The 26,251-nt window shown below is 48.5% G+C and overlaps 1 protein-coding gene across 2 annotated transcripts in view; it reads left to right on the plus strand.

The window, feature by feature from the left end:
• Window positions 1–26,251, plus strand: part of CROCC2 (ciliary rootlet coiled-coil, rootletin family member 2) — a 229,604-nt gene that overhangs the window by 55,186 nt on the left and 148,167 nt on the right. For both annotated transcript variants that reach the window (XM_075569542.1, XM_075569543.1), the window contains exons 7-10: window positions 12,511–12,676; window positions 14,343–14,449; window positions 15,443–15,655; window positions 18,486–18,561. In XM_075569542.1, the coding sequence (XP_075425657.1) occupies window positions 12,511–12,676; window positions 14,343–14,449; window positions 15,443–15,655; window positions 18,486–18,561 (562 nt within the window). The remainder of the gene's footprint in view (window positions 1–12,510; window positions 12,677–14,342; window positions 14,450–15,442; window positions 15,656–18,485; window positions 18,562–26,251) is intronic.

Below are 26,251 nucleotides of genomic sequence, written 5' to 3' on the forward strand. Positions count from 1 at the left end.
AGCAGGGGTCAAAGCCAGGGAAATCCAAAGGTAAACACAGGAGCAGGATACAGCAGGGACACAGAGGGAGCACAGCATAGGTCAGCACACAGGGAAACAGGAACTATGCAGAGCGAGGAAGAAGTGGACAGACAGAGATTATAAAGGAAGGTGCACCAATGACAGAGAGGGGAGGAGCAGAGAATGAAGTGGGAGAAGATAGAGATAGGTTAGGGAGAAGAGAGGAGGAGACAGAAGAGGCAGCCAGGGGAGTAACCAGTGGGGATTGGGAGGAGGAGTCAGGCTCGTGACGGAGCAGGGAAGAGGAACGTGTGCGCGCGCCCTCTGTAAGTTGAGGGTGCGCGCGCACAGGCTACGAGAGCGAGATGGCCCGCAGGGACCGGGAGGAGGAAGCAGTGGGCGGACAGAGCCCAGAGGAGGAGCGTGTGCCGCGGGAACCCTGCTGGAGGGGGGCAGAGGAGCGGACAGGACCATCAGGGATGAAGAGGTATTGGTCGTGGGTGAAGCGGTTGTCTGGGAGCGGGAAGCGTCATCACAGGAGCTCAGGGACCGCGCGGGTGCGCGAGGTCTGCGGGGTATGTGCTGAGGAAGTGGGAGAGAGGTAGACGGAGCGGGACAGGAGTGGGAAAGGGTAGAAGGATTGACAGGATATTGGACAGAGGGAGAGACAGAAGGGGAAGGAATCCCCTGGATCGTCATAGTATCCCTCCCTTGAGGATCGATCTCTGAGCGATCCAACCAGGGCTTGAGAGGGAACTTCTGGTGGAAGTGAAGAAGAAGTCTTGGGGCATGAATATGTTGTGCAGGGACCCAAGAACGTTCTTCCGGACCGTAACCTTTCCAGTGAACCAGGAATTGTAGACTATTCTTAGACCAGCGGGAATCAATAATAGACTAGATCTCATATTCTTGTTGACCAAGAGTGGAGACAGGATTGGGTTTCCGTGAGGGGACAGGAAAGTGAGGACTGGGTATGAAGGGTTTGAGAAGGGAGGCATTAAAGACTGAAGGAATCTTCATGGTAGGAGGCAGTTCGAGGCGGTAAGCCACAGGATTAATCCTCTCCAAAATTTTGAATGGACCTAGGAATCTAGGAGATAATTTCGGAGATGGTGTTTTTAGCATGATATTTTTTGAGGATAACCACACTTGGTCGCCGGATTTGAAAGAGGGCCCAGGTTGACGATGACGGTCTGCTTTGGTCTTTTGTTTGGCAACCGCTGATTGTAAGGTCTTGAGGATCCTTTTCCAAGGTTCTTGGAGATTGACAACATGAGAGTCAGCCGCAGGAACGCCCGAAGGAGAGGGCGAGAGAGGAAGGCTACTGGGATGAAAACCGAAGTTAATAAAGAATGGGGACTCCTGAGTAGACTCGTTTCTTAGAGAATTTATGGCAAATTCGGCCGATGGCAGAAGATCCACCGAGTTGTCTTGTGAGTCCGATATAAAACATCCTAAATATTGTTCGAGGGTTTGATTCATCCTCTCTGTTTGACCATTGGTTTGAGGATGGTATCCTGAAGAAAACAAAAGAGAGATACCGAGTCTTTGGGAAAAAGTCCGCCAAAACTTTGAGATGAACTGTGATCCACGGTCAGAGACAATAGAAATGGGAACGCCATGTAACCTGAAATTTTCTTTGGCGAAGACATCGGCCAAGGTGGCAGAGTTAAGACCCTTGAGGGGAATAAAGTGGGAAGAGGTAAGAGAAGTCCAGAAGGTTTGTGATGGATTGTTTTATTCTGGGCACATACAGGACAGGCGGTGGTAAAGTCAATAATGTCTTGGTTCATTTTAGGCCACCAAAAAGTCCGTTTAATGAGATCTGCTGTCCTTTTGAAGCCTGGATGATCGACTGCTCTGGAAGAATGACCCCAAAGTAAAACTTTATGGCGAAAGCGTGGAGCTGCGTAAAGGCAACCTTCTGGTACCCTGAACCTGCTGGGAATGTGAGCTTGAGCCTTGCTGATCTCGTCCAACACATCGAAGTTGTTCGCAGAAATTATACATTTGGCAGGAAGAATAGGCTCCGTGGTCTCGCTAGCATCAGTTTCGGTGGCGAACTGGCGAGAGAGAGCGTCCGCTTTGACATTTTTTGTACCAGGGATATATGAGATGGTGTAGTTAAAGCGGGAAAAGAAGAGTGACCAGCGGGCCTGGCGGGATCCCAACCGACAAGCCCCCTCAATATATAACACATTTTTGTGGGCAGTGAGAATAGCAACTGGTTCTTTGGATTCCTCCAACAGGTGTCTCCATTCTTGAAGAGCAAGTTTTATGGCCAAAAGTTCACGATTACCAACATCATAATTCCTTTCGGCAGATGAAAATTGCCGTGAAAAAAAACCACAGGGGTGAAGTTTCTCTTGGGGAGAAGTCCTCTGGGAAAGGACTGCGCCGGCTCCTACGTCCAAGGCATCGGCCTCCAAAGTGAAGGGGAGGGAGGTATCTGGATGACGAAGGATGGGTGCAGAAACGAAAGCCTTCTTAAGGACCTCAAAAGCATGAATAGCCTCAGGAGACCAGGAAGCAATATCAGCGCCCTTCTTGGTCAAAGCAGTGATGGGAAGTGCAATAGAAGAATTTTTTTTTATGAATTTCCTGTAATAGTTGGCAAAGCCAAGAAAACCCTGCACAGCCTTGAGTGAATTAGGCAGCGGCCAATCGAGAACAGCTTTCAGTTTCTCTGGATCCATGGAGAAGCCTTGGCTGGAGATGATATAGCCTAGGAAGGCAATAGAGGACTGATGGAACAAACACTTCTCCATTTTAGCATATAGGTGATTAGAACGGAATCTAGAAAGCACTAGTTTGGTATGTTGAATGTGTTCCTCCAGATTTGTTGAAAAAATTAGAATGTCGTCTAGGTAGACTATAACAAATGTTCCCAATACATCGCGGAAGATTTCGTTCATGAACTCTTGAAAAACGGCAGGAGCGTTACATAACCCAAAGGGCATAACAAGATATTCATAATGTCCAGAACGTGTGTTAAATGCAGTCTTCCACTCGTCCCCCTCCCTTATGCGGATGAGATTGTAGGCACCTCTTAAGTCGAGCTTTGAGAAGATAGAGGCCCCCTGGAGACGATCGAACAGTTCTGAGATAAGCGGAAGAGGATAGCGGTTCTTCACCGTGATTTTATTGAGTCCGCGGAAGTCAATGCACGGCCTAAGAGATCCATCCTTCTTCTTCACAAAGAAGAAGCCAGCCCCGGCAGGGGAGGTAGAGTTGCAGATGAATCCCTTCTCCAAATTTTCCTGAATATAAGACGTCATGGCCTCAGTCTCCGGGACGGAGAGTGGATAAGACTTTGAATTCGGCAAGACGGTCCCTGGAATGAGATCAATAGGACAATCGTACGGACGATGTGGAGGAAGAATCTCCACTTGTACCTTGTTGAACACATCCAGGTATTCATGATACACGGTAGGAAGGGTCAATAGATTGGAAGAGACGGAATCCAGACCGGCCAGCACCGCAACAGGAGACTTCGGGGGAGCGGTATCTGCGGACGAAGGCCATTGGAGAGGCAGAACACCGGTCCAGTCAATATGCGGATTGTGGAGTTGAAGCCAAGGCAATCCTAAAATAATTTGCACAGTAGGAGATTGAAAAATACCAAAGATGATTACCTCCTTATGATCATCAGCCAGGGTCAATGTAAGAGGAATAGACTCCCAAATGATGAATGCCGGCTGGAGTGGTCAGCCGTCGATGGCCTCGAGGACAATGGGGGTCTTCCTTCTGACCATGGGAATTGGTTCTCTGATGTGAACTTCTGGTCCAGGAAGTTACCACCCAAACCTGAGTCGATGAAAGCTTCAACCTTCAGGAAAAGGTTCGGACCCTCCAACGTAGCAGGAAGCATCAACTTCTTTGGGAGAGTTTCGGGAGGAGAGGGGCAAGGAGAGACAGTACCCAGTAGAAGCCCCTTTACCTTTACTGGGTGTGCCTGTTTCCCGGCTTCAGAGGACAATTCTGGAGACGATGTTCCGGAGAGGCACAATAGAAGCAAAGTCTATTCAGGCGACGCCGCGCTCTTTCCGTGGCCCGAACTTGCTGACTGCCGACCTGCATCGGTTCTGGAGTCTCCAATGCCAGGAGAGGTGTTGTAGGCGACCTGTGAGAAACAACAGAAGAAGGAGAGCAGGAACAATGCCTTTCATGCCGCCGCTCCTGAGTATGCTGATCCATGCGTACACTCAGGGTAATCAACTCCTCCAGGGAGGAAGGCCGGGCATGAGTCGCTAGGTCGTCTTTCAACGTATCCGTGAGTCCATGCCAGTACGCGGCAGCGAGTGCCTCATCATTCCATTGGACTTCGGCTGCTAGCGTGCGGAACTCGATGGCGTATTTGGCAGCGGATCTTCGGGCCTGTGAAATGTGAAAAAGAGAGAAGGCGGCTGTCTCACGCCGTGCAGGAATATCAAATCACAAGTTGAAACTCGTGTCGGAAGAGAGAGTAATCTTGTGTTACTTCACTGTGGCGCTCCCACTGGGGGGAGGCCCAGACGAGAGCGTCTCCGGTGAGCAAGGCGTAGATATATGCTACTTTGGCGTGGCCAGTAGGAAGCAGGGAGGGGGACATTTCAAACTGCACCTCACATTGGTTTAAGAAACCGCGGCAGGCGAGGGGGTCCCCATTGTAGCGATTCGGCGAGGGAATCCGGGGCCCAGAGTTGGCCACCAGTGGCATGGGGGCCATGAGACTCTCCTGAGGGGAGAAGTTCGCCAATTGTTGTGAGACGGTAGACAGCTGATTGCTGACAAACTGTAAGGCCTCTAGGGAAATACTAGTACCCACCTCAGGGGGGTCTGCGTTTGTTGGGCTCTGCATAATGTCACGCCTGTATGCCCGCAGACCTGGCAAGACCCCAGTACTAAGATGGGAAAGTTATTACACCACACATCCACAGCAGTGGGAGCAAGCCCGGAGTGTGGTATAGCGTTGCTGGACCTGTAGAAAGAGTGGTTAGCGATACTTGCAACGTCTTTTGGAGTATGCGTAGGGATAGTCGTGTCCGTGTGCCAATGTCCAAGGGGTCCAGAGAGTAGAGTCGTTGGGGTACAAAGCCAGGTCCATGGGTTCCAGAGAGCAGCGTGGTTGAGAGCGTAGCAAGGTTCAAAGGGGTACAGAGAGCAGAGTAGTCCAGAACAAGCAGGGGTCAAAGCCAGGGAAATCCAAAGGTAAACAGCAGGGACACAGAGGGAGCACAGCATAGGTCAGCACACAGGGAAACAGGAACTATGCAGAGCGAGGAAGAAGTGGACAGACAGAGATTATAAAGGAAGGTGCACCAATGACAGAGAGGGGAGGAGCAGAGAGAGAAGTGGGAGAAGATAGAGATAGGTTAGGGAGAAGAGAGGAGGAGACAGAAGAGGCAGCCAGGGGAGTAACCAGTGGGGATTGGGAGGAGGAGTCAGGCTCGTGACGGAGCAGGGAAGAGGAGCGTGTGCGCGCGCCCTCTTTAAGTTGAGGGTGCGCGCACACAGGCTGCGAGAGCGAGATGGCCCGCAGGGACCGGGAGGAGGAAGCAGTGGGCGGACAGAGCCCAGAGGAGTGTAACGCTTGCGCGAGCCCACAAAGAAGACCTGACCCCGGCACTGAGGTGGGAAGGACTGTGCCACACACCCACAGTAGCGGGGGCGAGCCCAGAAGGTGTTTTGTAGCGTTGCTGGGTCTGGGTATGTAGAAAGGGTTAATCCAATACTTGCCGGGGTCCGTGGGTTGGAGAGGTACACGTAGTTGGAGTCCGTAAGCCTGTGGTCTGGGGTTGGAGAGGTATTCGTCGTCGTTATCCGTAAGCCAGGGGTCAAGAGCCAGAGAGAATCCAAATGCAAAGCCAGGTCGGTACACGAGAGGTTAACTGCAGAGAACAAGACAAGACTGGGCTGGACAAGACAGGCACACGCAAAGGCTACACAAGGTTATGTTCAGCAAGGTATGACAGGAAGAGGAAGCTTCTTATAGGAGACAGGAACCAGTAGGAGAGGGGGCGGAGTGGAGGCGGAGCCTCTGCAGATGCAAAGGATAGGCTGCAGGAGACAAGGGCTCACAGCAATCTTGACTCGCAGCTGGGGCTCGTTGCGCGACGTAACGCGTGCACGCCGCGCGTAGCGGAGGTGCGGTGTGACTGAGGGGGCGGAGCTAAGGTCTGTGACCTGGTAGAAGAGGAGCGGGTGCGCACGCGCTCTGTAAACAGAGCGGGGGTGCGCGCACCAGCGGGGGGCAGATCGGAGGCAGCCGGTACGCCACAGGATTAACCTGTTCCAGGATCTTGAATGGTCCCAAGAATCTGGGAGCCAATTTTAAGGTAGGTGTCTTTAATCTGATGTTCCTTGATGAGAGCCATACCTTGTCTCCTGTCTTAAACCTGGGCGCCTCTAGACGAAATCGATCTGCCTGGGTCTTTTGTCTCCGAACGGATTCCTGGAGATTTCTCCGAATCTTATTCCATGACTCTTGAAGAGCATTGATTCTGGCATCAGCAGCAGGGACTCCAGAGGTATTAGAAGAAATGGGAAGAGAGTTAGGGTGGTAGCCGTAATTGACGAAGAAGGGCGACTCTTGGGTGGATTCGTTTCTAAGGGAGTTATGTGCGAACTCAGCCCATGGTAAGAGATCAGCCCAATTATCTTGTGTATCCGAAACAAAACATCTTAGATATTGTTCTAATGATTGATTTACCCTTTCTGTCTGTCCATTGGTTTGCGGGTGATACCCGGAAGAAAAAAGGAGCGAGATATTGAGTCTTTGAGAAAAAGCTCGCCAAAACTTGGATACAAATTGGGATCCACGGTCGGACACAATTGAAACAGGAACCCCATGTATACGAAAGACTTCTTTGACGTAGATATCAGCTAGAGTTGCAGAGTTAGGGAGGCCCTTGAGGGATATGAAATGGGCCTGCTTGGAGAACCTATCCACGATGACCAAGATGGTATTCATGCCATTGGAAATGGGCAGCTCCACAATAAAATCCATTGATAAATGGGACCAGGGACGTTCAGGAATGGGGAGCGGGCGTAGCAGACCAGAAGGCTTTTTTCGGACGGACTTATTACGAGCACAGATGGAACAAGATGAAACAAATTCCTTAATGTCGTTCAACATCTCTGGCCACCAGAAAGTACGTCTGATTAAATCGGTGGTTCTTCTGATCCCAGGGTGACCTGCTGACTTGGAAGCATGACCCCACTCCAGAATTTTTTGACGGAATTTGGTTGCCGCATATAGGCAGCCCTCAGGTACCTCCAGGCCCTCTGGAATCCGGGTTTGAGAGTCCAGAATCTTGTCCAGAATATCGAAGGAATTTGCTGCAATGATCAATCTTGAAGGAAGAATAGTCTCAGGAAGGTCGTCGGATCGGTCTCTGGAAATGAATTGACGGGATAAAGCATCGGCCTTCAAATTCTTTGTACCAGGAATGTAAGAGATTACATAGTTGAATCTTGAGAAAAAAAGAGCCCAGCGAGCTTGACGGGAACCAAGGCGTCGAGCACCTTCAATATACAATAAATTCTTGTGGTCAGTAAGAATAAGGATCGGTTTCTCGGTACCTTCAAGAAGGTGTCTCCACTCTTGGAGTGCAAGTTTGATAGCCAAAAGTTCTCTATTACCTACATCATAGTTGATCTCCGCGGGGGAGAATTTCTTGGAAAAGTAGCCGCATGGATGCAGGTGATCTTGAGGAGAACGTCTTTGGGAGAGCACTGCCCCGGCTCCAATATCCGAAGCATCGACCTCCAGCGTGAAGGGAAGGGAGGGGTCCGGGTGATGCAAAATGGGAGCGGTGGTGAAGACCTTCTTTAAAGACTCGCAAGCAAGATCAGCCTCCGGTGGCCAGGAGGAAGGATCAGCATCTTTCTTGGTCAAAGCGGTAATAGGAGCAACCAGTGTGGAGAATTTGTGGATGAACCTACGATAATAATTGGCAAATCCAAGGAATCGCTGGATGGCTTTAAGCGACGTGGGCTGGGGCCAATCTAATACCGCCTTTAGTTTTTCAGGATCCATGGAAAATCCCTTCTCGGAGATTATAACCCAGGAAGGAAGTAGAATTTTGGTGAAACATACACTTCTCCATCTTGGCAAACAGACGATTCTGACGAAGCCGAGAGAGTACTAGCTTGGTATGCTGGATATGTTCAGGCAAGGATTTAGAAAAAATTAGTATATCATCAAGGTATACAATGACAAATAAATTGAGAACATCACGGAAAACCTCATTAACAAACTCCTGAAAGACCGCAGGGGCGTTACAGAGCCCAAACGGCATTACTAGGTACTCATAATGGCCGTCGCGGGTGTTAAAAGCCGTTTTCCATTCGTCTCCTTCCCTTATGCGTATCAGGTTGTAGGCACCCCGGAGATCAAGTTTGGAGAAAATGGAGGCACCTTGTAGACGGTCAAACAATTCAGATATGAGTGGTAACGGGTAACGGTTCTTCTGTGTTATCTTATTCAAGCCTCTATAATCTATGCAGGGGCGAAGAGATCCGTCCTTTTTCTTTACAAAGAAGAACCCTGCCCTAGCAGGAGAGGTGGAGTTCTTAATAAAACCTTTTTTTAAGTTCTCCTGGATATACTCGGACATGGCTCGGGACTCAGGAAGGGACAGGGGGTAGGACTTGCCTTTAGGCAGAACGGCACCAGGAATCAGATCAATGGGACAATCGAAGGGACGATGTGGAGGAAGAGTCTCTGAACGGACCTTGTCGAAAACATCAATAAATTCATGGTAGACTTCTGGAAGGGACCCCTTGGAAGTATCCGCAGTCTCTAAGTCTGCAAGAGAGAGTGAAGTGAGAGCACAAGGAATGGCACATGGGGTAGACCAACGTATGGGTTGTTTATCAGTCCAGTCAATCACGGGATTGTGCAGTTGTAACCAGGGGAGACCCAAGATTACCTGTACAGATGGTGAATGAATGATGTCCAACAAGATTTGTTCCTTGTGTCAGTTCTTGGTGGAAAGGGTGAAGATCACGGTCACCAGGGTGATAAAGGCAGGCTGGAGTGGACGACCGTCTATCGCTTCGAGTCCTATGGGAGTGGACTTCCTAAGCAGTGGGATCCGGTGTTTTATTGCAAAATTCTGGTCCACGAAATTTCCTCCAGACCCAGAGTCGATGAAGGCAAGTGCAGAAATATGAAAGTCCGTACCCTCCATTATGATAGGTAGAAGGATCCTTTTTGGCATACTTTCCTTGGAAAAGGAACAAGAAGATATGGTATCCAAAGCAACTCCATCATACCTTATAGGCCGCTGGCGTTCCCCTGGACGCGTAGGACAGCGGTACGCCAAATGACCAGCTAGGCCACAATAAAGACATAGCCCCTCGCTTCTCCGGCGCTGTTTTTCTGTAAATGACAAATGGTGAGTACCCAGCGGCATGGGGTCTGGCGCTTCAGGAACTGGAACAGAAGAAGGAGAGAGAGTAGGAGAGATAGGTATAGGTACCGGCATACGTGTAATCCAGCGTTCACTTCGTCTCTCTTGGAGGCGTTGATCCACCCGTATACATGTAGAGATCAGATCCTCCAGGGCAGTGGGTCTTTCACATGCAGCCAATTGATCTTTCACGGAGTCAGAGAGGCCATGCCAGAAGGCTGCAGTTAAAGCCTTGTTGTTCCAACCGGTTTCCGCTGCAATAATCCGAAATTCAAGAGCGTACTTCGCGACGGTCCAGTGGCCCTGGGTGATATGAAAAAGAGAAGAGGCCGCAGTCGCCTTGCGGCCAGGAGTGTCAAAAACCTGCTGAAAACTTTTTCTGAAAGAAATAAAGTTCTGCGTGAGTTCAGGCATTAACTCCCAGATAGGATTTGCCCAGGCCAGTGCATCTCCGGTTAACAATGAATAGATATAAGCCACTTTAGACCTATCAGTAGAGAAGCGAGAAGGGGTTAATTCAAAGTGGACATCACATTGGTTTAGAAAGCCTCGGCATCCTAGGGGTTCACCCGCATACCGATTGGGTGACGGAAGACGTGGTTCCTGGGGTATGTTTCCCACTAGAGTAGCAACAGTTGTGGTTTGGCCCACCTCAGGGGGGTCAATGTTTGTTGGGCTGAACATACTGTAACGCTTGCGCGAGCCCACAAACAAGACCTGACCCCGGCACTGAGGTGGGAAGGACTGTGCCACACACCCACAGTAGCGGGGGCGAGCCCAGAAGGTGTTTTGTAGCGTTGCTGGGTCTGGGTATGTAGAAAGGGTTAATCCAATACTTGCCGGGGTCCGTGGGTTGGAGAGGTACACGTAGTTGGAGTCCGTAAGCCTGTGGTCTGGGGTTGGAGAGATATTCGTCGTCGTTATCCGTAAGCCAGGGGTCAAGAGCCAAAGAGAATCCAAATGCAAAGCCAGGTCGGTACACGAGAGGTTAACTGCAGAGAACAAGACAAGACTGGGCTGGGCTGGACAAGACAGGCACACGCAAAGGCTACACAAGGTTATGTTCAGCAAGGTATGACAGGAAGAGGAAGCTTCTTATAGGAGACAGGAACCAGTAGGAGAGGGGGCGGAGTGGAGGCTGAGCCTCTGTAGATGCAAAGGATAGGCTGCAGGAGACAAGGGCTCACAGCAATCTTGACTCGCAGCTGGGGCTCGTTGCGCGACGTCACGCGTGCACGCCGCGCGTAGCGGAGGTGCGGTGTGACTGAGGGGGCGGAGCTAAGGTCTGTGACCTGGTAGAAGAGGAGCGGGTGCGCACGCGCTCTGTAAACAGAGCGGGGGTGCGCGCACCAGCGGGGGGCAGATCGGAGGCAGCAGCCGCTGCAGTACATTTATGTAAAGAGGAGGAACCGCGCCGCAAGGGACGCAATTCCCGAATCCTCACAAGGAGGAGCGTGTGCGCGCGCCCTGGGTGAGTGGAGGGGGCGCGTGCACCGGCCGTGTCACCAGGCGCTCAGAGCGCCGCTCCGCGGGAACCCCGCTGGAGGGGGCAGAGGAGCGGACGGACCATCAGGGATGGAGAGGTATTGGTCGTGGGTGAAGCGGTTGTCTGGGAGCGGGGAGCGTCATCACAGGAGCTCAGGGACCGCGCGTGTGCGCGAGGTCTGCGGGGTATGCGCTGAGGAAGTGGGAGAGAGGTAGACGGAGCGAGACAGGAGTGGGAAAGGTTAGAAGGATTGACAGGAGATGGGACAGAGGGAGAGACAGAAGGGGAAGGAATCCCCTGGATCGTCACAGCATGTTGGACTTCGTAGCAGCAATCTCCAGTTTTTCAAAATTACCTGGACTACAGATCTCATAATCCAGCAGGACTCTGGGCGCCAGAGAACCGCAGAACAGCTCCAGTTAAACCCCTAGTTCCTGAGATGTTAGGTCAGTAGTTATTTATGTCCGTTTCTGACACACAAAAAAACTACAAATATGGCCACTGATAGAAAGCCAACACGTCTCCTGATGATGTTCGTACTTGTTATAGGCCGTCAGAGTGATGCTGACCCTAGTGTCCATTTTGTCTCCATGGGACAAAACAAACTACGAGTATCTTGGGAACTGGGGGGTACCCAGACGCCGGGGGCCGCAGGTCGACACTGGGGGATCTCACAGTTTGAGAAACACAAAAATATGACCTGCGTTAGTAGATCTCTGCAAACTTGTCTAGGATCGATGATGATCTTCAGCTCTCGCTAGTCTCACAGACGGGCAACACCACTGTACAATTTCATGAATTTTGGAAAGTGGCAGCTAGAGAGAGAGTAAAACGCAACCGTGAATGTCTTACACCACCTTGTACAGAAAGGTTGCAAAACAAGTTTGCCATATATTGGCATATTTTCTGAATGTAATACATTTTCTTTGGAAGTATGCTTATTTTATCCTGCGGATCAGTGTGTGACTTCTCTCCCTATCTGGGAAAGGGTAATGGTTCAAAACTTTTCAGGCCTACAGTATACGAGACAAGGGGTAATGGAGCAATTCTCTGTAATTCTGTGTCAGGGGTTTACGTCGACAATCCCTAGTAGAGGAGCTAAATGAGAGATACTTGCCCATGTTTACTAAACTGTGCTACTCCATAAGACACCTTCTGATGCCGGAAAACACCTTAAGGCCTATTCAAAAGAAAGTGTCTCCCAGCAGTGGACGGTGCCCTATGAAATAATACCACTTAGTCAATATGGTCCATTCAAGTGAATAGACCATAAGGTATCCTTACGGAATAGCACTGCTCAGTAAAATGGACCAATGTGCAGATCTCTAGAACAGGAAAAGGTTCAGTGGGGCAATACTCTGTAGGCCTCTAAAAGGTGAGGTTTTAATGGAACAATGCTCTGCCTCTCTATAGCACCAGAGGGTTTAGTGGGCTTGTATTATGCTGTCCCTAGTGAGGGGTTTAACTCAAGGCCAGGGCTTACTGAAGCAATGCGTTGGAGATCTCTTTGTTATGGAAGGGTGGGTTATAGAGAGCTACAATATCCTATTTATTTCTCTCTTGCAATGGAGGAGTTATGAAGGCACCATGTGCATATATATATCATGGCACCCTCTTTACTTCCAGGAGCAGCGGCTTAGCACAGGTGAACATGACCCTGCGGGAGCAGATGGAGCAGCTGAGGTCATCCAATGTGAAGGTGGCTGAGGACCTGGGGCTCCTAACCTCTGACCTCCATAGGTCACGAGATGACATAGAGCAGCGGGAATCCCAGTGGAGGAAGGAGAGAGAGGTGAGTGTTACACTCTCCATCCCATTCACTAGAAAGTATCAGGCTGTCAGCTCCCTTCTTACACTCATGCTACTGTACTACGTATTATTGTATTAGTCAGGGCTGTGTCTTCTTTGTCTTCTTTTAGCAACAGTAATGATAAAGAACATTAATGAGCAAATTTCCATGTCTCAGGCAGGTGCCCTAAACCTGCCTTACCCCATACTCACACAGCATATAGTTCTTCTATTGCAGCCAGGGATTCTGGGGAATGACATTCAGATGAGCTGGTTTTGAAGACTGATAAACAGTCTGATCCCCAAACCATAGTACAGGAGTGACCAACTCTAGTCTTCAAGGGCCACCAACAGGCTCTCCAACTGAGTCACTGATTGAGCCACACGTGCTGAAGCAGCTATATCCTGAAAACGTGACCTGTTTGTGTCACTTGAAGACTGGAGTTGGCCAGCCCTGCCCTACTATGTATACTTCCATAGTGGATAGAGATTCTGAAAACCCCCCAAAGCATTTACCATGGCAAAGTAAAACGCTAGGAAACTGGTTTGAAATACTTGTACTCGACCAATGTGTTTAACGTGTCCATCACCTCAATTTAACCCTTTACTGTCACTCTCCTTAGTTCACTTTTGTTCTCGAAGTTACTGCCCCTTTAACTGCAGCCAACATGATAAATATCCCAGAGGGTACATTACTCTACCTGTTACTTTCACATACTGTAGGAACTTGTACCTGGCGTTAGTTGCAAGTTAGCAGTGATGGGATTATGTTTTAACCCCATTGATAAGGTTGCCAGGTGTTCGGTATTGAACTGGACTGTCCTGTATTTGGACACTCTGTCCAGTAAAACATGAGAGGTACTGTAATACTGGACATGTGTGTCCCCGGTATTTTCCTCCCTGGACATAGTGACCTGATGCACCTTTCACCATTGAGTCCAGTATTTTCAGAGAAGCCACCTGGCAACCTACCCATTGATGCCAGTGTCCTTCAAAGCCTTCATGCACAAGGGGGATAAAGAAGTTAGCAGAAAAGTACAGTTGCAGAGAGATCTACATTTCACAACAGGTCCATTTAAAAACTGGAAGCCCTTCGTGTCGTGATATACTCCAGATAATCCAAACAGTAAACCGCTAAAGCTTTAGTTGACAAATCACAAATATGAAATACTTACCAGTACATGAACAAGAAAACATCCGTCAACTTTTAGGGAATGACTGCACCCTCATTAATGATGCAGCAATCTAAGGCCACGCTTATAGTACGTGCGACGGCGACGCAACGGATGACGTCACCTGTTGCTGTCGCTGCTACCGAAAGTTGTATCAAGAGGAAAGTAGGGAAGAGCTTCTCTGAGAAACCTCTGATGGTGGAATATGGAGCCTGCAAAGGGTGCTGGGAGACCCTTTCTCCACAAACAGGGTGATGGGAGAGCAGCCGTGGAAAGCCCAGTGCAGATATCGGCTTGGGGAACACATCACCCGATCACCCAACCCAGAGAAACCCTGGGTGGCTTTCAACATAGTTATAGGGCTCTCTTCTCACAGATAATGTAGATGGGTAGACATGGGGATGTTATACTGCAACCTGACGTTTAACAGAGCGAGACAGTTGATTGCCTCGTACTGTAATTCTGCTGTCATTGACCTCTCATCTCGGTTTCTTACAGAGTTACACCTCATACCTGAGCAATGAGCACAGTGGTATCCTTACACTGTGGCGCCAGGCAGCGGATCTGCGCAGTCAGTTCACTGAAATGCGCACAGTGGCTGAGAGGTGAGGAATCTAAAGCAGGACAGATCACACTGTGACAGGCACTGCTGGGGGGGACACTGTGACAGGCACTGCTGGGGGGGTCACACTGTGACAGGCACTGCTGGGGGGGACACTGTGACAGGCACTGCTGGAGGGGACACTGTGACAGGGCGCTGCTGGGGGGGACACTGTGACAGGGCACTGCTGGGGGGGACACTGACAGGCACTGCTGGGGGGGACAATGTGACAGGCACTGCTGGGGGGGTCACACTGTGATGGGCACTGCTGGGGGGGACACTGTGACAGGGCATTGCTGGGGGGAAACTGTGACAGGGCGCTGCTGGGGGGGACACTGTGATAGGCACTGCTAGGGGGGACACTGTGACAGGGTGCTGCTGGGGGGGACACTGTGACAGGCACTGCTGGGGGGGGGGCACTGTGACAGGTTGCTGCTGGGGGGGACACTGACAGGCACTGCTGGGAGGGGTCACACTGACAGGACACTGCTGGGGGGTTACACTGTGACAGGGCATTGCTGGGGGGGTCACACTTTGACAGGGCATTGCTGTGGGCGTCACACTGTGACAGGGCGCTGCTGGGGGGGTCACACTGTGACAGGGCGCTGCTGGGGGGTCACACTGTGACAGGGCGCTGCTGGGGGCGTCACACTGTGACAGGGCGCTGCTGGCGGTCACACTGTGACAGGGCGCTGCTGGGGGGGTCACACTGTGACAGGGCGCTGCTGGGGGGGTCACACTGTGACAGGGCGCTGCTGGGGGGGTCACACTGTGACAGGGCGCTGCTGGCGGTCACACTGTGACAGGGCGCTGCTGGGGGGGTCACACTGTGACAGGGCGCTGCTGGGGGGGACACACACTGTGACAGGGCGCTGCTGGGGGGTCACACTGTGACAGGGCGCTGCTGGGGAGGGGGGACACTCACAGGGTGCTGGTCTCATTCTTACTCAATGTGCTGTCTCCTCCTCCACTTGTTTTCGCCAATCTCTGTCCTCAGGGGTCTCACAGAGATGAAGACAGACATTTCCCGCAGCTCCCGCCGGGTGCACACGGCCTGTCTCAACCTGGACTCCAACCTGCGCCTCTCTCAGGATGCTGCGGGGGCGACTCTGCAAACCTCCCACCTCCAACATCAGCTTCGCGAAAAGGTGCGTCACATGATGGAGATGCAGAGCCGATGGGACACGGAGAAAGTGGAGCTGAACGCAAGGTGAGAGAACTCGCTGATATAGCGTCTGCGCCGAGTGTCAGCGAGATGCACATGCAGCTGATCTAACCCGGGGGACTGAACTCCTGTCCTCAAGCCCCCCGACAGGGCAGGCTTTCAGGGTGTCCCTGCTTCAGCAATCAGTCAAAGCCTCTGATTCAGCCACCTGTGCTGAAGCTGGGACTGAGTGAGCCACCTGTGCTGAAGCTGGGACTGATTGAGCCACCTGTGCTGAAGCTGGGACTGATTGAGCCACCTGTGCTGAAGCAGGGATATCCTGAAAACCTGACATATTGGGGCGGCTTGAGGACTGGAGTTGAGCCCCTCTGATCTAACCCTTCAGTACAAGGGCAGCGGTGGCTCGGTGGTAATGTCACTGCTTTTAGCCTCGGTGACCTGGATGGAATCCCAGTGTCACCTTGGACAAGTCCATTTATCTCCCTGTGACTGACACCAATGTTAGATTGTAAGCTGTTTGCTATGATACATCCGCCCCAATAAATCCTTGTCCCAAACGCCATGCAATTCGGAGGCAGGAAATCTGCCCCATATATGGTGTATCAAAGAAGAAAATCCTATTGCAATAAATAGGATTTTGTCTTTGATACTTGTGGTGCAGTTTGATACAGTACTTGTGGTGCAGTTTGATACAGTACTTGTGGTGCAGTTTGATACAGTACTTGTGGTGCAGTTTGATACAGTACTTGTGGTGCAGTTTGATACAGTACTTGTGGTGCAGTTTGATACAGTACTTGTGGTGCAGTTTGATACAGTACTTGTGGTGCAGTTTGATACAGTACTTGTGGTGCAGTTTGATACAGTACTTGTGGTGCAGTTTGATACAGTACTTGTGGTGCAGTTTGATACAGTACTTGTGGTGCAGTTTGATACAGTACTTGTGGTGCAGTTTGCTTTGCCCCAGAATTGCACCACTCGCCTTGTATTGTATTGTACGTCTTTATTTATATAGCGCCATTAATGTACATAGCTCTTCACAGTAGTAATACATGTGGTAATCAAATAAATAACAGATAATATAAATAACAGAGCATGGGAATAAGTGCTTTAGACATAAGAGTAACATTAAGGAAGAGGAGTCCCTGCCCCGAGGAGCTTACAGTCTAATTGGTAGGTAGGGAGAACGTACAGAGACAGTAGGAGGGAGTTCTGGTAAGTGCATCTGCAGGGGCCAAGCTTTATGTATCATGTGTTCAGTATTATCCACAGTGCTATTCATATGCTTCTTTAAGCAAGTGTGTCTTAAGGTGGGTCTTAAGGTGGGTCTTAAGGTGGGTCTTAAAGGTGGATAGAGAGGGTGCAAGTCGGGTACTGAGGGGAAGGGCTTTCCAGAGGTGTGGGGCAGTCAGTGAAAAAGGTTTAAGGCGGGAGAGGGCTTTAGATACAAAGGGGGTAGAGAGAAGACATCCTTGAGAAGAACGCAAGAGTCAGCATGGTGCATAGCGAGAAATTATGGCTGAGATGTAAGGCGGGGGCCTTGATACATAACCCCATAGTGCGTGCAAACCTCTGTGTACAGTGCCGCGTACATTGTTAGCACAATATCCGGGGGAAAATATTATTATATTAGTGTTTTTAGATTAGCAAACTCCTTTTGGATATTTGAAACCTTGCGAACGGGTACATAATTATACTTCCTTTCCTTAGTGTCCCACATAATGTGCCCGCTCTGAGCTAGTGTAATCCTGGCGTCGAACAGATCTGGCGTCAACTGCAGTAAGCCGTATTAACGCGGTCTTTGCCATTAATAAGGATGCAAGCACAACGCATAAAGAAACCGTGACACACTTCTTAGGAGCTGGATACATAGATCCCTTTGTCTAGCAATCTGTGCGTCTCGGATAACTCTCTGTATTAAGAACATTGAGTTAATAGTGAGGAACATGTGACTGAATCATTATTCAGATCTTCAGTTTTCACGTCAAATATAAGAAACTTGTTTTTTTGTTGCAAGTTTGACCCGTGGATCTTAGAGTAGTTTAAGAGCAGCTCAGACTGTTTTAGTGAGTGTACAAAACGCTTTAAAGCTGCAGACCAATCGATATCCTACATGTGTGTTTTAAATAAATCAGTTCCGAGAAAATACTCGTAGCATTTTTTATTTTTAAAACAACTCTGAATTACATTTTTAATGTATTATAATATAACAAGCTTTTTTTTATTTCTATAGCAACCATTTACAAAGTCACACTGACTGCAGAATACTCCTCAGCAGCCATTTAGTAAACCCCCGAGCAGAATCTTTGTTGATCGATCACAGGAGAATGGATCGATCGGCAACTTAGCTGATTGTATTGATGCACATATTAAAGGGGGGAAAAACGGCAGCTTGTACTGCTGGCTTAAAACGAATGTGTTCATTTAGATTCTACTGATTCGGATCCATTAACAACCCCTATTGCCCAATATAACCGTGTCCCATTTCCGGTGATAACTCACACAGGGAAATAACAATACACAAGTACAATTCCTTGCATTACACTGACTGTAGATGGCACACATTTTAAATGCTTTTCTAAGGCCGCGTCCATGCAGTGCGCAACGTGAACAAAAGGCTGTACCTCTGAGGCCGGCCACGGAGCGCACGATGAACCGCGACGGCGCGGCAGCGTTTCCAGCAGACAAAAGATTTTGCCAATAAGGGCGAACCAGCCACGTTGCGTCCACAGATCGCTCGGGCGACAGGCACGCTCTGTCGCGCGCCCACTATACCCGTGGCCTTAATGTCACTATAGCACTAGCGCTTGTTATGTAGAGCCGCTGTTTGTAGCTTTGCGTCAGCTCCCAGTAACCTCGCCGTCTCTCGCACTTACAGGGTCACAGAGCTGTCTCTGCAGGCTGACAACCTCCAAGAAGAGATCAGTAAGAAGGAGCAGGAGAGGCAGAGGGTGGTAAGCACGCGGCTCTGCGCATTAGGCCTGTCACCTAGCCGTCACTCAGAGTGACTCCTAATCATTGCGAGGCTTCACAGTCATTCTCAGCACACGCCTTGTACACGTCAATGTAAATGTCATGTACAAATTCCATCCAAATATCAGATTTATGTAGAAAAAAAATTAATCCGCATTCGGAAAATACAGTAGGACTTTGACAGGTTACTCTACATTTTTTTTTCAAATGACAGAAAGTAATAAAAAAGGACGTTTGTTTTCTTCTTTAAACACGAGTCGTCCCCAGCACCCGCAGAGGCGACATGATTAAAGAGTTACATCCTGGTCAGGTCTTTTTTTTTTTTTTACAAAAATCAAACACAAGTTTTTTTTAAATTGTTCTTTTCCTATTTTTTATAACTTTTATTTAAGTTATTATGCAGATATATCTGGGAAAAAAAGATGAACATAGTTTGGACTTGGGGGGTGGGGGGGGGAGGTTGTCCGGAAGATCGGTTTATTATTGTCAATTGGATAACGGATAAAAGCCGTTAAATTAAGTTGACTCCCAAATTCAAGTTAAAGCTGTTTTTATGAATATTGTTAGTGCTTATTTTGAAAGCGGTGTCTCGTTTGAGTCTGTTCATCTCATTCTACAGAACTTTTTTTTTTAAAGGTTATCATTTAGATAGTTTGCAAGCTTTTCAATTCAAATAATATGCCAGATTCGCTTTGCGACCGGTGTAATCGTTGGGGTCGCCTGCCTTCACAGAGATGCAGCACCTAGCTCCAGGGGCTCCCCTACATCAGATTCCTCCTCCAGGGGCTCCCCTACATCAGATTCCTCCTCCAGGGGCTCCCCTACATCAGATTCCTCCTCCAGGGGCTCCCCTACATCAGATTCCTCCTCCAGGAGCTCCCCTACATCAGATTCCTCCTCCAGGAGCTCCCCTACATCAGATTCCTCCCCCCAGGGGCTCACCTACATCAGATTCCTCCTCCAGGAGCTCCCCTACATCAGATTCCTCCTCCAGGGGCTCCCCTACATCAGATTCCTCCCCCAGGGGCTCCCCTACATCAGATTCATCCTCCAGGGGCTCCCCTACATCAGATTCCTCCTCCAGGGGCTCCCCTACATCAGATTCCTCCTCCAGGGGCCCACCTACATCAGATTCCTCCTCCAGGAGCTCCCCTACATCAGATTCCTCCTCCAGGAGCTCCCCTACATCAGATTCCTCCCCCCAGGGGCTCACCTACATCAGATTCCTCCTCCAGGAGCTCCCCTACATCAGATTCCTCCTCCAGGGACTCCCCTACATCAGATTCCTCCCCCAGGGGCTCCCCTACATCAGATTCATCCTCCAGGGGCTCCCCTACATCAGATTTCTCTTCCAGGGGCTCCCCTACATCAGATTCCTCCTCCAGGGGCTCCCCTACATCAGATTCCTCCTCCAGGGGCCCACCTACATCAGATTCCTCCTCCAGGAGCTCCTCTACATCAGATTCCTCTTCCAGGGGCTCCCCTACATCAGATTCCTCTTCCAGGAGCTCCCCTACATCAGATTCCTCCTCCAGGGGCTCCCCTACATCAGATTCCTCCTTCAGGGGCTCCCCTACATCAGATTCCTCCAGGGGCTCCCCTACATCAGATTCCTCCTCCAGGAGCTCACCTACATCAGATTCCTCCTCCAGGAGCTCCCTTACATCAGATTCCTCCTCCAGGGGCTCACCTACATCAGATTCCTCCTCCAGGGGCTCCCCTACATCTGATTCCTCCTCCAGGGGCTCCCCTACATCTGATTCCTCCTCCAGGGGCTCCCCTACATCAGATTCCTCTTCCAGGAGCTCATCTACATCAGATTCCTCTTCCAGGAGCTCCCCAACATCAGATTCCTCTTCCAGGGGCTCCCCTACATCAGATTCCTCCAGGGGCTCCCCTACATCAGATTCCTCCTCCAGGGGCTCCCCTACATCAGATTCCTCCTCCAGGGGCTCACCTACATCAGATTCCTCCTCCAGGGGCTCACCTACATCAGATTCCTCCTCCAGGGGCTCCCGTACATCAGATTCCTCCTCCAGGGGCTCACCTACATCAGATTCCTCCAGGGGCTCACCTACATCAGATTCCTCCTCCAGGGGCTCCCCTACATCAGATTCCTCCTCCAGGGGCTCCCCTACATCAGATTCCTCCTCCAGGGGCTCCCCTACATCAGATTCCTCCTCCAGGGGCTCCCCTACATCAGATTCCTCCTCCAGGGGCTCCCCTACATCAGATTCCTCCTCCAGGGGCCCACCTACATCAGATTCCTCCCCCAGGAGCTCACCTACATCAGATTCCTCCTCCAGGGGCTCACCTACATCAGATTCCCCTTGTTTCATAAAATCAAATGTTTCATCTGTAAATTTGGGGATAATGTTTTGATAAAAGATAGATAGCAAACCGGTGCTCAGGGAGTAGGACACTCATACTAACTCATTGTAAGTATTGGCATTGGAGGAAATTTTTGGGGGCAGATGTTGAATTAAGTGTTTTAATTTCAAGTACCTGAAAAAGTCTCCCTCTGTAGCTTTATATATTTCTCTGAAGCAGTTAAAGTCTTAAGTTGGCTCCACTGTAAGTATGGGCTGTTTTTCCTGTCTTGTCCTTGCCCAAACATAGGGTTATTAAAGAGCAGAAGCATATTAGTGCACGGGAAGGTCGGGTTGTATTTATATTTTGATGAGTAGCACATTTGCAGAGAATGCAAGATGATAGGGTTCTGTATGATATTTGGCGATCTACTCGATGAATGGCGCCATGGGAGAAATTCCATCCCCAACTGCCTCACCTTCACTCTTTCAATGTTTACCTTCACACACTGGCCAAGATGCCAAAGCGGGGGTTGGCTCAGCTTAGCTTCTTTGTAATACGAGATCAAGCAACATGATTGCTAAACTTCTCGTTGGTCTCACTCGAATTTTGTACTGGATTCTGATTTTTTTTATCTGCCCAGTCGAGCTGGGACGTTTTCTGTTGCAACCCTATAATATATTTTATCCTGATTGGGATTGGGAGGAGTCTAAGTATAACATTTTGTGGAGAAGGTTAATTTTAACTACATGGATTGTACCTATCCAGGAGACTACATATTTGGACCATGCTTGTGACCAAGGACCCTATAAAATGGGGGTACTTTGCTGCACACAATGAGCTAAAGGAATGAGTTAGTTGTATGCCTAAATATGTCAGGGAGATTAAGAATGTATTAAAGGTATTATGTAAATAGGGTACACTGAAACATGGTAGGGGTTTTCTGGCTGCACCTGTTTGTGTGAGCTTGCAACAGTAAGCCCCCCTCTTGCCTCCTTCCTTATCTTTATTTATCCTCTTAACAGGGACAGGGTGAGCTAGAGGTTGAGTAAATACTTGATTGACAAGTAACCCCCTTACCAGGTTCAGAAGTACTGCTGGGGAAAAAAATTCTTCTTCTTAAAGAAACCCAAACGGCCACATTTGGTTTGAGTTTGCTTACATTTGGAAGGACTTTATTAGGCCATCAGTTCTTATCCTACTAGAGCAAAAGAAAATGCTCTGAAACAGGACAAGCTGCCTGACTACATTATTCACCTGTTTAAGTGTCTCGATAGCCCACAGCCAACGGCTAACTCAACACAACACAAAGAAATAAATCATCAGGTACTAGACACATTCCAGTCTGTTTGCTGGTTTTTGTGGTTGGAGTAATGGGCAGGTAATACTTACAGTATGCTGGATGGTATGATGCGCTTTTCTGGTTGGTGGTTGGAGTAATGAGCAGGTAATACTTACAGTATGCTGGACGGTATGATGCGCTTTTCTGGTTGGTGGTTGGAGTAATGAGCAGGTAATACTTACAGTATGCTGGACGGTATGATGCGCTTTTCTGGTTGGTGGTTGGAGTAATGAGCAGGTAATACTTACAGTATGCTGGATGGTATGATGCGCTTTTCTGGTTGGTGGTTGGAGTAATGGGCAGGTAATACATACAGTATGCTGGACGGTATGATGCGCTTTTCTGGTTGGTGGTTGGAGTAATGGGCAGGAGTACTTACAGTATGCTGGACGGTATGATGAGCTTTTCTGGTTGGTGGTTGGAGTAATGGGCAGGTAATACTTACAGTATGCTGGATGGTATGATGCGCTTTTCTGGTTGGTGGTTGGAGTAATGGGCAGGTAATACATACAGTATGCTGGACGGTATGATGCGCTTTTCTGGTTGGTGGTTGGAGTAATGGGCAGGAGTACTTACAGTATGCTGGACGGTATGATGAGCTTTTCTGGTTGGTGGTTGGAGTAATGGGCAGGTAATACTTACAGTATGCTGGATGGTATGATGCGCTTTTCTGGTTGGTGGTTGGAGTAATGAGCAGGTAATACTTAAAGTATGCTGGACGGTATGATGATCTTTTCTGGTTGGTGGTTGGAGTAATGAGCAGGTAATACTTACAGTATGCTGGATGGTATGATGAGATTTTCTGGTTGGTGGTTAGAGTAATATATGGTAAATGTGTTATCCTTCCTGGACCCTGGTTAAGAGATTTTGTCATTCACATTTCTTGTGTCGGATTTCTTCCAATTGTTCCTATCATTTGGCTAGAAGTTTACTCTCACAAATAGGTAAAAGCAACATCAATTGGTCTCCATGTTGGAATACCCTCATGCGAGCATTTTTATTATAATGTCTCTCTTGATTGTCTTGAGCATGTCTAAGATTCTCCCTTGCAAAATGGCCGACCATGTCCAGGTAGTCCTTCAGGTCTAACTCTTATTGATGGTTATTCTTATAAGGGGACTTCTGTTCCCTCTGTCTATGACACCCCTGGATTGGTGGCCATATAGGAGCTCAAATGGGGAGAACCCCTTGGAGGCTTGGAGAACTTTTCGCACTGCAAACAGCAGAAAGAGGAGAAGTTTATCCCAAGCTCTCTTATCAGAGTCTACAATTTTTCTTAACATACTCTTTAGAGTTCGGTTTAACCTTTCTACCAATTCAACAGTATGTGTTTGGTAGACCGATGTCCGAACTGACTTGACCTCTAGTAACTTTAAGACATCTTGCATCAGTTTAGCCATAAAATTCATCCCTTGGTCTGTCAGTGAAACCTGAGAAAGTCCGACCCATGAGAATAGCTCCAACAACTAGTTGGTTACCTGCTTAGCAGTTGCTGTCCTCAGAGGGAACGCCTTAGGGTATCTTGTGGCATAGTCAACTATTCCCAGAATAACCCTGTGATCCTTCGCAGAGGCTTCTAGAGGTTCTTCCAGGTCTACCCCAATCCTCTGAATGCAGGGTGTGTTTAAGATCCCACTGGTAACACCATATGTTGCAGTGTGAACGCAACAAAACGTGGGGTTCTCTAAATACAGGCTTTTTATTCAGCCTCAAGGAAAAGGTGCGAGAAACAAAAATAACTTATCTTCAGCATATACAAATTCAACAAACATAAGACCTGAGTCCTCCCTGGTACAGACAGGAACCAGAACAAGTAGAAGCTCTGGGCATTTAATGCCCACTTATGAGGCATCTGGGATCTGCTCAATTAACCCAACCTGCTCTCCAGCTGGGATTAACCAGATCACTGCTGTGCTCCAGAACTACACAAGTTTCCCGGGGCCAGCGAATCTACCGTGTCACAGAGACCATTAAAAATGCCCCTGTCAAATGCTTCCAGGTGCACCGAGGACCAAGCCACCTTTTGAGAGATCTGTTTTCCACCTGGCCAAACAATGACACAGTATTGTCAAATAACGAGGTCTGAACTGGAAGTATTTTCCAGTCCCATGAAGAATCCTATGGGATTTTAAGTAGCGAGAACCAGGCTTTTTTACAGAGCGGTAACTTCACTGATTGGTATATTGCTGAAATATTTTGTCTCGCCTTCTTGGGGATTGCAGTCAACCCTGTCACCTGCAGACACTTAATAAAAAAAGACGTAAGTCCGATTAAATAACTGCACCAAGATTTGCTGTATTAGATTATGTCACCATAACTGACATTTTTGTTGCAGGTGAAGTCTTAAGACTTAAATCCATAAGCCGCACAGGGCATCGCTGGAAATCAGTGTTGTTCAGAAGTGGAAGATGTATTTTTAGGCGTGGACACCTCTAGTGAAGGAACTTAATAGTAATCCTTTGTTAAATACAAAATCAATACACATTTGGCAGAGCCAAAACAAGCTCACAACTCTTGGCAGATGGCTGACTCTAGGAGAGTCAAAGCAGTTTCCAAAGTCATTACTAAATAGCATTGAGGCCCATAGTTACTAAGTGTTCCGCAAGAAATCTTCCAGCACTGGGAAACACCTTGTAGCACATTCAAGTCACTGGGCCATAACGATATCCTTTGGCATGGGAAGGTGTCTTATAGCATAGCACCGATTAGTAAACATGGGCCCACAACTTTTTATTTTTCTCTCCTGGATGTTAATCTTCATAATTCACCCTTATCTGCGAAGCATGTAGTACTGAAATGCCCTCCATGTTGGTATAATGAAGCCATCACCTTGCGTTATATTTCCCGAGTATTCTGGTTCTTATTCTTATTAGAATTCGTTTTCCAAACTTGGTCATCACATTCAACCATCCCGAACTAAAAGACGCGTCAGAGAACATTTTCAGAACTGTCAATTCATTCTTCACACTTTTTTCCCCCAGGGCTACTTAAAGGAGCAGGTCCACATAGCCGGTCAAAATATTGGTTTCCTAAAATAAATATTGAATCCCTCATAAAGTAACAGTTTCATTTATTTGTATATAATCAAAAATGAATATGGTGCTGTACCATGGGTATTCCGAATAATATGGATGAATGGGAGAAGCAGGTCACTGCGGATTTAAACAAAGCTAATTTATTGCCAGTGGATTGACGTTTCGGCCTCACAGGGCCTTTTCAAGAATAAATGGCATAAGCTGTACCATGGGGACACTAGATTTAAGCATATCAGCGGCTTATGTTTATCTTTTTGACTAATTACAGCATCGTAAAAACAAAAATAAAATGTTACCTGTGGCTTTGCAGACCGATAAGCACCACTCCTCATTCACCAAAAGAGATGAAAGAAAAAAACTGCAGAAAATGTTTAAAAAAAACTACCCAAAGCTTTTTGTTTATCATGGAAAGGTTAAAAGTTTAAAAATACTTATACAGTACTTATTTAAAGCGGCAATCCAAACGTGGGATTTTTTTTGGCAATTGTTTTTCATTTTAACATGAGATTTAAGCAGGGGGTCTCCGGAGCTAAACCCCATTATTTTCAGCTCCGGGGACCCCCTGTTTCCGGAGACACTTACCTCCGTAGGGGCTGCCGGTAGCCACTCCGCTTGGCTAGCAGCGATCACATAATAACAAGTTTCAAAGGTCCCGCGCCCTTCTGGTCAATAAGAAGCCGTGTATCTCGGGAAGCAGGGGGTCCCCGGGCCGGACATTAATAGGGTTCAGCTCCAGAGACCCCCTGCTTCAAACCTGTCTAAAAATGTTTTTAAAAAAAGCTGCTTGGATTGCACTTTTAAACATGCCTAGAATTTGTACTAGGAGGGAGAGGCCCTTTAAATAAATGGTGGGTCTCCCAATTATAAATAAGCTTAAAAGGGGCAAAAAGCCTAAACAAACCCGTGGAGCATTGCTACTGCAAAGACAAGAAAACGCAGAACCTTGATTTACATCCTCTTACTATCAGAATCCAGCAAAACCCG

Source organism: Ascaphus truei, chromosome 14 (genome assembly GCF_040206685.1).
Source record: "Ascaphus truei isolate aAscTru1 chromosome 14, aAscTru1.hap1, whole genome shotgun sequence".
Classification (NCBI taxonomy): Eukaryota; Metazoa; Chordata; class Amphibia; order Anura; family Ascaphidae; genus Ascaphus; species Ascaphus truei.